This window comes from Arvicola amphibius, chromosome 1 (genome assembly GCF_903992535.2).
Source record: "Arvicola amphibius chromosome 1, mArvAmp1.2, whole genome shotgun sequence".
NCBI classification, from domain to species: Eukaryota; Metazoa; Chordata; class Mammalia; order Rodentia; family Cricetidae; genus Arvicola; species Arvicola amphibius.
Genome location: NC_052047.1, coordinates 15,009,307 through 15,023,388, shown reverse-complemented (window position 1 = coordinate 15,023,388; position 14,082 = coordinate 15,009,307). Strand labels below are relative to the sequence as shown.

The window sequence follows — 14,082 nt, the reverse complement described above, 5'->3', positions numbered from 1 at the left end:
AAAAATAAAAATAAGATAAAAACTTTAAAAAGTTTTAATACAACATTATGAGACAAGGGCCACCCTCCCCCAAAGGTGCCACTGAATTCGTTTCTGTTGGTGTCTACTGCTGGGCATGCAGCCTATCGGTAAGAGTAGTTTGTTTCCCTGTGGGGCTGCCTTGGAGAAAACTGAATTTTCACCTGCAGGTGGGTCACATTTTGTAAATGAGGAAACCGAGGGAAGGAAAGGCTGAAGTAGCAAGCGGCAATCTCCTCTCTCCGACATTTTGAGGTCCACATGATCCCACACTTTCTCTCTACTGGTCAAGCCCCCCGGTTTCTTTGCCCTGGACCTAAGAACTAGATGAACAGCAAAACAGGCAGCAATGGAAGAAGATCAGACAGCACAACCCTTGGCTGTGTGGGCTCTCAAGGTAGATGGATCTGAAGTGTAGTCTGTGTGTCTACCAGCACATGATAGGAATCAGTCTTAATTTCCCTTCCAGACAATGATAGTATGATTGCATGAGAGAAAGCCATGTGGTAGTCCAGGCTGACAATCAGCACTCGCTGATAAGGTGTCATGACTTTGTGCTTGCTGGCAGTGCTCCTCTCTCCAGGGTCCTGTAAGTGCGCCCAGCATCGACACCTGAATTCTGACCACTTGTCTGACCAAGGGTAGTTCGTGTTTGCTTTCTCTTTGTCTCTTTAGAACTCTGCCCATGTAAACAAGAATTTCAGCGGAAGGAGATCCTGTTGACTGGCATTTACCAAACGAGCCGATCAATTTTTATCACAAGGCCTGAGTGTTGTAATCTTGAACAAATTGTAGGTCGACATTATTTGTTTTAAAATCCTGTACTCATTAACGAACGCCAACATTTCTTCATTGCAGAGTTCTTCAACTTTATGAGAATCCATGGGAGCACTAAGGCAAAAAAAAAAAAATTTCCCTCGACAAGTTAATGGTTAATTATAAAGACTTGAAAAGAATATAAAGTCTTCATTTCTCTCAAATGGTAGAACTTCATCTGAAACAATGGAGGTTATTAAAACTCTATTTCTTATTGCTTTCTTCAGCTCTATTAAATGTGGGCCTCTTCAAACGAGTTTACTGCATGCAGGTAGGAAACCCCGTCTCCTGCCCATGTGGCCTGAGTGTAAGGGTGTGTTAAGTGACCGTGTGTGTAGAAAAGCTTATCTTTCTCAGCCGTCATCCCCGTCTAAAGAGTCACTGGAACTTGCTAGACACGAGCGTGCAGAACAACTACAGGAAGGAGGCTGATTCAGTGATGCCACTCACCTGAGACCACCTCACTTCAGCCTTCCTTCCTTCCTTGTTTCCAGCCTAGACAAGAGAGCGCTACACTCGAGCCGATGTTTGAAACTGGCTAAGCGAATTTAACTCGAGTGAGACTGTGAATGACTGCAGAAACAATAATAGAAGCTACAGTATTTGTACCTATCATCCCCAGACAGTATGATCTTTACGCATTTTACTTTACACGTTTTCTTTTCTCTTTTGCATGTATGTGTGTGTGTGTGCGTGCGTGCATGTGTGCATGAACACACGTGTGCATGTGTGGAGTGTGGTGTGTTCCTGTACATATGTTTTTATGGACACACGTGCAAGTGTGTGTAGCGGCTGGAGGCTGACATCAGGCATCCTCCTCAGTTGCCCCCCCCAACCTTATGGTTGTTAAACAGGATCTCTCAGTGAACCTGCAGCTCACTGATTGGCTAGACCATCTGACTAGTGAGCTCCAGGGATCCTCCTGCCCTACCACCCCCAGCAATGGGATAGCAGGTGCATGCCACCGTCCCGGGCTTTTCAAGTAGGTTCTTGGGATCTGAATTCACATCTGTAATGATATTTCATTATTGCTGGACAACAAGCACTCTCCTGGCTGAGCCACCTTCCCAAAGCACTAAAACATATTTCATACATAAATGCAAAGAAGTTATTTCCTTTCTACTTCAATGAATAGAAGTAGAAATGTGAAGAGCTTTCTCTAAAGCCTTTATTGTGTGCAGCAATAGTCATTGCTAATGATTCTTTACTTAAGCAAAAGTTGCTTAGTTCCTTAGAAACGGTTAGTGTAAGAAGGAAGACACAGCTCCATTGAGATGCGCATGTACATGTGATGAGTGGGTGCTGAGGACGGAGGTGATGAGCAATCCAAAGTGTGGGAGATGCTTCCTTTGCTACATCAAGACCCACAGATTGTTAATGTTTGGGATTTTATTCCCAAGTGCTGACATTTACTTTTGAATAGCTTTTAATGAAAAAATAGAAGAGTTTAACCAAGTCATTAAGTTTAAAGAATCCAGGACATTACACGTTTGTGTGCATATGTAGAACAGAGTACAATCTTGTGTGTTCTTCAGATGCCACCCATCTTGAGTTTCAATCGTTTTTTTAATTTTTTTGAGACTATGATTCAACCACTTCATTTCCTCCTTCCATTTCTTCTCTTCAAACCCTTTCATGTGATTCCACTCACTCTACCTCAAATTCATGGCTTCTTTTTCTTTAATTACGTGTGTGTGTGTGTGTGTATGTGTGTGTGTGTGTGTGTGTGTGTGTGTGTGTAAATATACTGCTCAGTCAGTATAATGTTACCTTACGTCTATGTCTTTAGAGCTGACCACATGGTATTGGATATCCAATTAGTGTGCTCTTTCCTGGGGAAGACTATCTCTTCTGCTCCCAGAATTTCTTTATCTAGGGTTGTGACAACATGAGCTTCCTCTGCCCCCACCACCACCATCTCTCATGTTAAAATGTCTTTTGGTGTCGTTTTGTTTTATTTGGCTTTTGATTGGCTTGGAGCTTGCCAAATAAGGTAAACCAGCTGCGTGTGAGCCCCAGGGACCCACTTGCACCCACCCCGTCAGCAGCGGGATTATCAGCTTGCACCACCATGCCTACCTCTTTCTTAAAAGTGGATTTGGGTTTTTTTTATGCTGAGACAGCAAGAACTTTACAACTGAGTCATTTCCCCAGGCCCTAATTCAGAACTTTAAATTCAACTACATGCGATTTACTTGTAACCAGCAACAGAGTTCAGCTGTATTTGAATATTTAAAAAAAATCACTCACAGTAAACAGTTTAAATTCAAAGGAAAATGCATACTGTTAAATTGTTCTTATGATTACAACCAATGAAAATAAATCTAGAAATTTGTGAGTAAATAATGATATTGTTGAACTTAAAGGGGGTTTTCAATCTGGAAAATTTTCTGTTACACAGTTGTCTTAGTCTACCTGAGCCACTTTACCAAAAATGTCACAAGGTGGGAGAATTATAAATATAGACGTTTAGTTCACACAGTCCCTGAGGCTCGAGAGTCTAAGACCAATTGCTAATACCAGTGTCTGGTGAAGGCTCTCATATTTAGTTCTTTGTACATACCTGCTTTCTGGCCCATGATGTCTTCTTGCTATACTTGCATATGGTAAGAAGGATGAATGACTCCCGTGGGCCTCTTTTTTAAGGACACTAATTCCATGGATGAGGGCTCCACCCTTACGACTCTTACAAGTCCTTACCTCAGGTTCAGATTTCAACACATGAAAGTCAGGGGCATAAACGCATCCAAACCACAGCAGCAAACAAGACCTTTTCTCCAGCCAGACAGCATATTAACCGCCAGGATCACCTGGAGGAAACCCTAAGAGACACGTGAGTTTGATTATCAATATCCTTTTGTTTGAAATTTGAATCAAAATCATTTTGTGGCGAATAGTGCGATACAACAGAGAAAGAAGAGGCAAAGTCGTTGCATATTCAGCACACAGATCTTATGTTTCAGCGCCATCATTATGGTTGCTCAGTTTCTTCAGGATGCAGCCTATGACAAGGTCCACACCATAGCTGAGGAGTTGCTGGATCGTGCTGAAAAGTGTGAGCGTCTCAGATGGCACGAGTCACCTGCAGAGTGCGCTCGCCAGTTGGTAGGTGGATCACGTTGCTTTCTTCTCCTGCCTTTGCTAGATGGTAAACAAAAGATGTTGCTATAAACCGGACTGCTTGAATAATTAGACAGGACATTGCAAAGCAAGAGTATGTGTATGAATCACAACCAGATATAATCTTTGTAGACTTCTAAAGCTACATTTAATCATTTCTCTCTGGGAACCCAGGTTCTGAGGGCCAAGCACTCGAGGGAATGAGTCACAGCCTTGACGATCAGTAAGCTTACTTACATGGACGGCTCTTCCCCGGGTCACCAGGAGGCTGGCGTCTGACATTTCATATAAAGAACTTTGGGAAACTGCACTAAAATTAAAATTCATTAAAAAGAATTTCTTTAAGAATATGAAAAAGAGACAAATACTTTTAGAGATCCCTTTCTCAGTTAGAAAAAAATGGACGTCATCATTTCCTTATAAAACTATCTTGTGACCTGCAATTCCAATAAAATAGGAATTTCCTAGAGAAAATTTTTAGTTTTAAAATTATATACGTATATAATACACAAGTATGCATATATATAATGTTTATACTGTGTGTGTATATGTGTGTGACACACAGAGGTCAAAGGACAACTTTCAGGAGTCATTTCTCTCCTTTGACTCTGTGGGTCCCAGGGATTGAACTCAGGTCATCAGAGTTGGCCGCAAGTGTCTTCAGCCATTGAGTCATTCCATATCCTCTCCCTGAGTTTTAGGATCAGTTATTTTCATGCTAAATAATGGACATATAAGTGAGGAGTACCTTGTTTTTCTTGATTTGTAGAGTTTCCTGCTTCATCTCTCGGGACTAATGCCTGTGTTTAATGTTTCAGACTCTGAATGCAAGGGATGACATCAATCTACACTAGTCCATGTTTTAAATGAAGATTCTGCCAGTGGCTACACTCATTTTAGAGCAATCCCTTTTTTATTTCTGCCTCAAAAGATGACTTTTTCTGTATTTATTCCTCAAATATGGAACATGCATGCCAGATGAGGTTTACCAAACGCCAAACATTTCCTGCCACATAAAAACATTTGAAAACATCAAAAATGATTACATTTCCCATTGGGAAGGTGACAACAAACATGAATTGACTCAAAGTTCAATTCTTAAAATATGTTTCCATGGAAACAAAACTAAAAATGAGTAGGAAAAAAGCAAATTAGTAGCATTATTTTTTGGTAGAGAGTTCTCCGTAAGAATATCTTGCCTTAGAAATTCTGAATTATATCTAATTATTTCTCAAAAGCCTGTCAATTGCTTGAGAATGAAGCAACTGTTTAGGAAAGGAAGAAATGGTAAATTCTGTCTGGTCAACAACTAGCATATGTGGATTTAGATTTAAAAATCTAAAAGGGGTTCAACATGTGATTCAGTAAAGGCACTTGCTGCTAATCCAGACAGCCTGAGTTTGATACTGGGAACCCAGATGGTGGAAGGAGAAAATCATACCTCCCTTATGTGGTCCTCTGACCTCTCTACCTGCTCCAAGGCACACACCCCTTACCATGCATAACAGATAAATGAATGTGAGAAAATTAATACCTAGAAGATTTTTCCTTAACAAGTATGCTTGGGGGGCTGGCATGGTAGCTCAGTTGATGAAATGCTTCTTGTACACATGTGAAGCCCTGGGTGTGTGTCCCAGTATCTGTGTCAAGCCGGGCACAACAGTCCCAACAGTGGGATCCTGAGACAAGCAAATTTCCAGAGCTGGCTCCTCGGTCAGTACAGCTGTAGGTTTATTGAAAGACCTTGTCTTAAGATGGAGAGTGAGAAAGACCTAGCATTGGTCTCTGCCTCTCCACATACGTGTGCACACATGCGCATACACTTACATGTATAAGAATACATATGCACACACAGAATGAAATAACTAAAATTAAATCTCTGTGTCCCGAGATTATTGGATTCAAAGCTCGGCATCATGCATCCAGTTTAACTTTCCCATGGTGGGGAATGCCGGTCTCCTATGCTTCTCCCGCACGTCCCCCTTTCCTCCTACAGATGGATACCTTCCTCACCCATATTTGCAACGACCAAGAGCTGGTGGGCAATCACGTGTTCAGTGTCTGCTGTAAGATGGAAATCACAGCAAGACTCCAGTGCTTCCTGTCCTCTAAGAGAGATGACGCAGACAGCATCCATGTACCCCTGATTCCAAGGCCTGAGCTGACCTGTGAGACAAATGAGGGGAATCACGTGTCGCTGAAGACAAGGTAGACCACTACTCTTTGTCATGGCCTCATCAGAAGAATATTTTCCAAATTTTAAGACAAACTCTTTTGGCACATAAAATTCTCTGAAAACTGATGTTTTTTTTTTAGTAAGGAATTGAAATGTAAATGAGTTATGATACATCTTTTTTCTTCTAAGGAGAATGTGGTCAATTAGCATCCTATTGGATCAATAGGGCCTGGGAACGTCTGCTGTGGAAGATTAGAAATGACTCAGCCTTGTAAAGTGCTCACTTCCCTGATTAGGAAGACCAGGAGTTGGGTGGGAAACAAACGCCTGTGCTAAACAAATGTGGGCGCTAAAACAGCTTGTAACACTGAGGAAGGTCACAAAGAGGGCATGTGTCTGCCTACCAAGCAGCCAGCCTGACTAGACAAGAGGAAGGACAAGGCTCTGGGAAGGTGGCAGTGCCACGGTTGATAGCTCCAGCTGGCTCCCATGAGGCCCACCTGCACCCTGTAAGGAACACGAAACAAGGAAGGCAGGCAGCCCTGTCCCTTCCCCTGGTGAATGTTTCAGCAGCGTGCACTATAGTTGCACTGCATACATGTGTTTTATGTAAAGCAGCAGGCTATTGCAGATAACACTGGAGGTAAGAACGGCCTCTAAGCAGACCTGTTCCAGAAAGGAGACCATCCCAGACCTCCCCAGGAATGGCCAGGGGTGAACTAATATGTAAGTCCAGATTCCGGGGGTGTCTTTTGCCTGTGCTCGACCTGGGCCACCCTGTCCTGTGGAGGTGTGGCTGTTTGGACCACCCTGTCCTGTGGAGGTGTGGCTGTTTGGACCACCCTGTCCTGTGGAGGTGTGCTGCTTGGGCTACCCAGTCCTGTGGAGGTGTGATACTTAGGCCTCCCTGTCCTGTGGAGGTGTGTGGCGTAGCCTGGGCCACCCTGTCCTGTGGAGGTGTGCAGCTTGGGCCACCCTATCCTGTGGAGGTCTGCTTATGCTTCTTCTTTACCTGCTGACATAACCTTGGCTGTTGGATTCTTGCAAGTGCCACTATGTGAATTCGTCTTCTTTGGAACCATAAGAATCAAGATGGCTTCAGTGCTTGGCATATGAGGGAATTCAGAAAACATCATCTATCCTTCTATCTATCTATCTATCTATCTATCTATCTATCTATCTATCTATCTATCTATCTCTCCATATACAACAAAAGGTCCAGATGACTAGGCATCAAAAAGTAGAGAGCCCTGGAGACAGAGGCTAGGAAGAGGGCACTGTCCTGGGGAGAAGCATCAGTAGATACCAGACAGAGCATCTGAGAAGTGGGAGGCAGGTTCTGTCATTTGAGCCAAGAAACGAGCAATAGGTGTAGATTAAACAGAGGTGAGTCTTCAACTAAAACATTGACTGTGTAATCCTGGGGCAAGTAATACAGCTAGCACTGTAGCATTACCAAGTTCACAGTCTAGAATCCTAATCAGCATGGAGTTGCATCTTATGAGAGACAGGTGCTAACAAGAAGTCAGGGGTTAGGGTAAGGAAAAAATGAGGGGAACAAAATTCGGTGGCTCTCATGGAGTGTAGCTGTGTCTATGTGGCTTGAGTCAGGCACTAACATGAGGGATAATCCTACATCTGACTGATGGACTCAGAGTCTAGGAACTTGGTGGTGATTTGGTAATAGATTTTACTCACATCAGTCTAGAGGAGACTAGACAATACAGAGATGAGGAACTCAACCCTTTTTAATTTACCCTTACAGGGGCAGAACTGCCCTCAGAGAGTTCTGAAGCTTTGTAAAGGAAGTATGCGCTTTCATACTCTTAGTTAGAAAGGACTAAAGGATCACATGTCCAGCAAGTTCCAAAATGCATGGCATTAAGGATGAAATATGAGTACGGCTATTCATGTATTAAAGTATTGCTATCTACAACAAACTTCAGGGAATCCCAAAACATCCCAGAGCAAATAGAAGCACAGCCGGTATACTGAAGGGCACTGCTGTGGACTTGTGTCCCCTGGGCCCCGTGCTCCCAAACAGAGCTGAGCTCCTTGCTGCAGTGCCTTCTCTCAGAGACCTGCTTCCCAGGACTTTCAGCAGGGCACTTCCCGCTTCGGTTTCCTGTGCTATTTTCCACCCTTCCTCCTGGGTCCATGAAACTGTCGGAGTTTTTCCCAAGGGGCCTCTAGGAATGAGCAGATTCAATAACTGTGGCCATTCCTTATTGAATAGAAAGATACCGTGCACAGGCATGTGCATGCATGTGTACGGGGGATCAAAGCATAACTTATTGGGGCCATTTCTCTCCTCCTCCCTTCGATTGTGTTTCAGGTATCAAACTCTGCTCACCAAGGAGCACCTTTGCCCACTAAGCCATCTTGTTGAACCCTAGGTTGATTTCTATGACCTTCAACTGGCCTGCTCATTGGGCGAAACAATGGAACCGAAGACTGGGAAGTCTTCCTTTGGCTCTCTTTCCCCTTTAGCACCCTAGTAAACAGTTACCTCTGCTGTAACTGTGACTTTTATCTTGGCTTCCCAACTTACTTGGCTACTTGGACATCAGGCAGCTCAGTTTTGCCCAGCTCAGCTCAAATTCCTGTCTAATGAGTAACTGAATCTCATATGCCTCTGTGTTGGGCTGCACCATTGGGAACACATGTTTATAAAGGAAAGAGGACTGAGAGTGTAGCAAAGAAATCAATGGCCAAGCTTAGAAGTCAGGCACAGCGTGCCTATTAATATTTTATTGACCACAATTCTCAACTTCACTACAGAGGCTGGGAAAGTGGTCTTCCTGAGTACACAGGAAAAGGAAATGGGTCTGTGGGAACACACAGGTTTGGTCTATAGTGTTGACTTGGCTGAGTGCATATTCCTGTGTGTGTGAGTCTGTTCTTGAACAAGTTCCGCGGTCTTATGTGAGGAAACGTAATTCCAGGGAATTTAGTAACAAGTGAAAGAACTACATGACAAGTCTCAAGGCACAATGATACTGACTTTGTTAGTCTAGGAAGAACTTCTGGGTGACCATGAGAGGTTGCTGACCATCATCAGTAATTATCAAGTCAATTCCTGAGCCTGCATTATAGCACAGTTACTTCATGGGCACCCAAGGAATGATCCTGCTGGTCTGTTCACAGTGAATCTTTGATGATTTTAGGCAAAGCGCTACTAAATCTCAATCGCCAGAATTTCCAGAAGTTCCAGATAGACAAAGTATGAATAAATACGATTTATGAGAAATGATATTGGTATATGTGCCTGAATTTCAAACCACACAACTTTGCAATTGTAAATTTCAGGTCCAGCTATGAAATTTCTCGAAGGTATCCATTCTTATACGGACCCACTATCTTGACCATGTCTGCTTGCTATGAAACAGCTGTTTGGTCATGTTGTCAAGAAGAAAATAAAACTGAGTGCCTGCAGACAAAGGTAATGTATACATAGCTCAGTTGTCATTTAGGGCTTCGCTCTGGAAACTGTGGGTTGTGGACGAGCAGCATAACATCACCTCAGAGTGTGTTAGAGATGCAGACTTTTCTCCAGGCCTAGTAAATAGAATTTGGCTTTTTTCAAAGGTATGCAGTCTTGAAATGGGAGAAGCATGACAGACTTGAAAATAAATATGTAAACATAACAACCCAGATTTGGAGATGTAAAACAATGATTATTATTTTACTACCTTTAATGTCTGTGAATCAGGAATCCAGGAAGTAGATCACCTGGGGGTTTCTAGATAAAAAACTTTCGTATAATTACAGTCAGAAAACATCTGGATCTAGGATTCAGGAGGAGCTGGAGCCTCTGGCCATTGGTGCAAGATCTTCTCTTCATGTATGATATCAAGCGTGTGCATGTAGTGTTCTTGCCTGGGCTAGTCTGGGCTGTTTCACAGATTCCATGGCCAGTTGGGTTGCTTATCTGTAGCCAAAGGCTCAGAGAGGATTCTTCAAGTAGACCAAGAGGAGCCTGTATAGCCATTTGTAATCTAGCCTCGCAAATCATTCCTGCCCTGTTCTCCTGTTTGGAGCACCGTATGACCTTGTCAGCTGGAAAGGGACTGCACGTAGATTTTACTTCTTTATGGGATAATGATGATCAGTCTCTTTTCGGAAAAACACGGGACAGGAGACGCTTTAGCCTTTTGACCATCATCAGGTCAATGTACAACAGTGATTAGTTCTAGGATAAAAGTTTTTGGGGTGCTCCATAAAGGTTCTGTGTAGACGGAAGCTGCTCGTTTGTTCCCAGCTGCTCAGACCCGAAATTATTATATAAACCTGTATTAATTAAAACATTGCTTGGCCAATCACTTAAGCATATTGCTAGCTAGTTCTTATATCTTAAATAAACCCATTTCTATTATTTTATATTTTACCACAAGGCTTGTGGTTTACAGGTAAAGTTCCAGGGCACGTCTGCCTCCTCCAGCAGCTCCATGGTGTCTCACTGACTCCGCCTTCTTTCTCCCAGCATTCAGTTTAGGTTTCCCGCCTAGCTCTGCTCTGCCCTATCACAGGCCAAAGCAACTTCTTTATTCATTAACCAATAAAAGCAACACATATACAGAAGGACTTCCCACATCAGTTCTAAACATTAGAAAATTTTGAATATTAGCAGACTCACAATATAGAGGCCATTGGGCAGATTTTCTATGTGTCCTGCTGAAAACTAACAGTAGTTAAAAATCATTATGATGAATAACTAAAGGCTAACTTAGACTGTTTTTGTCTTGATGTCTTCATTGTTCTCAGTAAGAAATCGTCTAATTTCCTCTAAAATTCACAGAACCTCATCTCTTTCTTCTACCTATCTCCTCCTTGTATATTAAAATATAGATAAGCATATCTGGACAGACTCTGCCATAGCCTAAGAACTCACGGTGGCAACCATCTTCTTTAAAGCTATTTGTTTATATTCCTGACTTCCCCATTCTTATTCTGGGGGATTCTGGTTCGTTCAGAAGCCAACTCTCAGTTATCCCCAGAAGGCAATCATTTCTCCTTCCTCTTGGTTTCGTTTTAATGGAAGCCTGAAAGCCAATGGTTATGCTCTGATGTCTGCCTCACCGTCCAGCATTTCCCACCAAGCTGGGTGATGCGAATTGTTTGCACACCATCCTTTAAGTCACAACATTTTTCCACATTCAGTTTCTTCACTAGAACTTCTTCCTCAATGTGCCACATGCCCCTATGGTGTTACATATAAGCAGACCCAGTAAGTTAGCTAAGAGGTTTCCCTCTGTGACAGTCACAGTGTTCTAAGCGGCTCTTGTTCTGTCCTTAGAGAAAATTACATAATCAATCATATTGCATATTAATTGTGTCTGTAATCAGAGTATATGCTGAAGCCTCAGAGACCCTCGTGAGAACAGCCAAACGGTTTTGCATTGCATTTTGAATGAATGTGATGCAACAAAGGGGATAATAATAAAGAAAACTTACAGTTAACTATAACCTATTATTAATTACTAGTTAGCAACAGTAAACAAATTTATTCTGATTATACCAGAATTATACCAGTTTTTTGTTTGAAGATCATGTTTATATACATTTTTTGATATTTCTTGAAAATATTATTATAATAAATAAACAACACACAGTTAATATAATACTTTTGTTGCTTTTATTTATTTTATGTGTGTGGGTGTTGGGCTGCATGTTTGTCTGGCATTACATGCATGCCCCTTCTAGCTTCAGATCACCTGAGAACAGAGTTACAGATGGTTGTGAGATACCATATGGGAGATGGGAATTGAACCTAGATCCCCAGCAAGAGTAACAAGTGCTCTTAACCACTAATCCATCTCTTCAGTTCCTCCCCCATATGTTCTAATTGGAGATATATAGCTATCCTGACATTTAAAGATTTTACTTACATTGCTACCAGATAAAAATGTTAATTTTATGTATTTCCTTCTACTGCTTTTTTTAATTGAGATTTTTATTTTATATGTTACTGTGCTCATTCCAAGAAAGTTTTGATTAAATATTTGATTAAACACTTCTATTTTCATTATAAATATAAATATTCTCAAAGCAATATGTCATTTCTTATCAATTATTCGACTCTTGAACCATCTTATTTGGCTTTAAAGTTTGCCATCATAAAAAAACACGGACATCAGTTTGCTTATGAAGTTTTGAGCTATGTGATCTCTGGGTAAGTGAGCTGCTATTTTATTTTTTGCGAAATCCTTGCCCCATTATTCCTTTGTGCTTAGCTCCTCTTCAGTCACTCAGAGACTGTCTAATGTTGAGGCAGTAGATGGGATTTGGTTTTCTGTCTTTCCTAATGATGCCATTAACATTTTCTGTTACTATTACATTTTTTTGATGAGTTAATTTTCTGTTTGCAGCTAGAACCTATCAGAAGATATATTAGAGAAATATCTGCAAGACATCGTCATTTATGTGAAATCAGGATTAAATTCGATGACAAAATAGCAAGAGCTGTGTAAGATTTTTATGGGATTTGTGGGCTGTGTTGCTGCAAGGCCAGTTATGGGATTTGTGGGCTGTGTTGCTGCAAGGCCAGTTGTTTTGCCTAAACTACTTTGAAAAGTCATTTGCATATTCCAGATCAGCCTGGAATTCTTTTCTATACCTAAGCTGCTTCTCTGTTTAAAAATAACACAATGGTACAGGAGTTGAGTATGAAATCACATAGTCCTCAACTGCTCCCATTGTCTCCTCCATCCGTTTATCTCTGTTGCTCTGATCCCTCAGTGTATAACAGATTTGGGGCTTTAAGATGTAGGGATCTAGGGCTTTAGAGATAAAATATATCCCACTCTTGCAGAGGACCCGTTAGGTTCCCAGTAGCCACACTCGATGGACTCACGAAGGTCTGTAACTCAGCTCTGGGGGACCCTCCTGGATTCCTTGGGTAACTGCACTCATCTATGCACGTTCTCACACACAGACACACCTATACATATCATTACAGTTATAGGTAAAACTTAAAACATATGCAGGAACGTGCCTAGGCACGGTGGCAAATTGCCTATAATTCCATCATTTAAGAGGTAGATGCAGAAGGATCAGGAGTTCAAGGTCACTCTGGGCTACATTGTGTGTGCAAGGCCCAATGGGTATACAATAAATAATAATGATGACGATGAGAGAGAGAGAGAGAGAGAGAGAGAGAGAGAGAGAGAGAGAGAGAGAGACTAACTGCATCTTCCTCTATCATAAAGACTAGAGGCAATCATATCCTCTTTTCTCTTGAAAGCAAGGATGGAGACGACTTTAATACATGCTCTCCAGCCTGGACCCATGCAATTTTTCTTATCACCATCTTCCCCAGTGAGTGATAGCAGCACTGAGATTCCTGGACAGCAGGGATATTTTATTTCCAGAGAAACTCCAGAGACTTGTCAATAGTCACAACGGAGCCCCGTGCCTCATGTGTTTGTCTTTGCGGTGAGGTTGATGTCACAGGGAGAGAGGGTGCTCATGTTTCTCGGTTTATCAAGTTGTGTGTTTCAGTGTCTCAGCAGCTCGGTGTCGATAGCAGATCCTTAAATGATGAAGATTACTGTATTGGACATTATTGTGATTTGATCTTTGTGTGGGTCTATGTATTATAACCGAAGTAAAAAAAAAAAATACCTCCTTGCTGGTTTAGACGCTTTGTGTTACTTGAAATAGAAATTCAAAATATTGAAGAAAAGAAAGAAGGAAATGGTATAACTATATTATAATCTCAAAAATAGAATAATTATGAAAAGCAGAATGCTATTCTCATCTTAAAATAAAACTCTTTCAATGGACTTAATTTTCTTTACAGAGAATTGATTCTGCTCACTAAAAAGCAACCTAAAGCTAACTTTTCTGAAATTGTCAAATTGACCACAGATATTAAAAATCTGCATGAGATCTGCTGTGAAGGAAATACAGTGGCATGTGCACTGGGCAGGGTAAGGCATCTCTTTATAATT

At 41.7% G+C, this 14,082-nt stretch overlaps 1 protein-coding gene across 10 annotated transcripts in view; it reads left to right on the top strand.

Annotated features, from left to right (window-relative positions):
• The first annotated feature begins 991 nt into the window (after window positions 1-991).
• LOC119807936 (alpha-fetoprotein-like) overlaps window positions 992-14,082 on the top strand; it is a 53,641-nt gene continuing 40,550 nt past the window's right edge. For 6 of the 10 annotated variants that reach the window (XR_005284381.1, XM_038320215.1, XM_038320177.2 and 3 more), the window contains exons 1-7: window positions 997-1,105; window positions 3,616-3,667; window positions 3,798-3,939; window positions 5,951-6,162; window positions 9,440-9,572; window positions 12,499-12,596; window positions 13,932-14,061. Coding sequence is in view for 9 of the 10 variants with exons in the window: in XM_038320215.1 (XP_038176143.1) it covers window positions 1,021-1,105; window positions 3,616-3,667; window positions 3,798-3,939; window positions 5,951-6,162; window positions 9,440-9,572; window positions 12,499-12,596; window positions 13,932-14,061 (852 nt within the window). In the remaining variant the exon portion in view is untranslated. Of the gene's footprint in view, window positions 3,940-5,950; window positions 6,163-9,439; window positions 9,573-12,498; window positions 12,597-13,931; window positions 14,062-14,082 lie in introns of all 10 variants that reach the window. The other 4 variants (XM_038320184.2, XM_038320193.2, XM_038320224.2 and 1 more) reach the window with 4 other exon arrangements.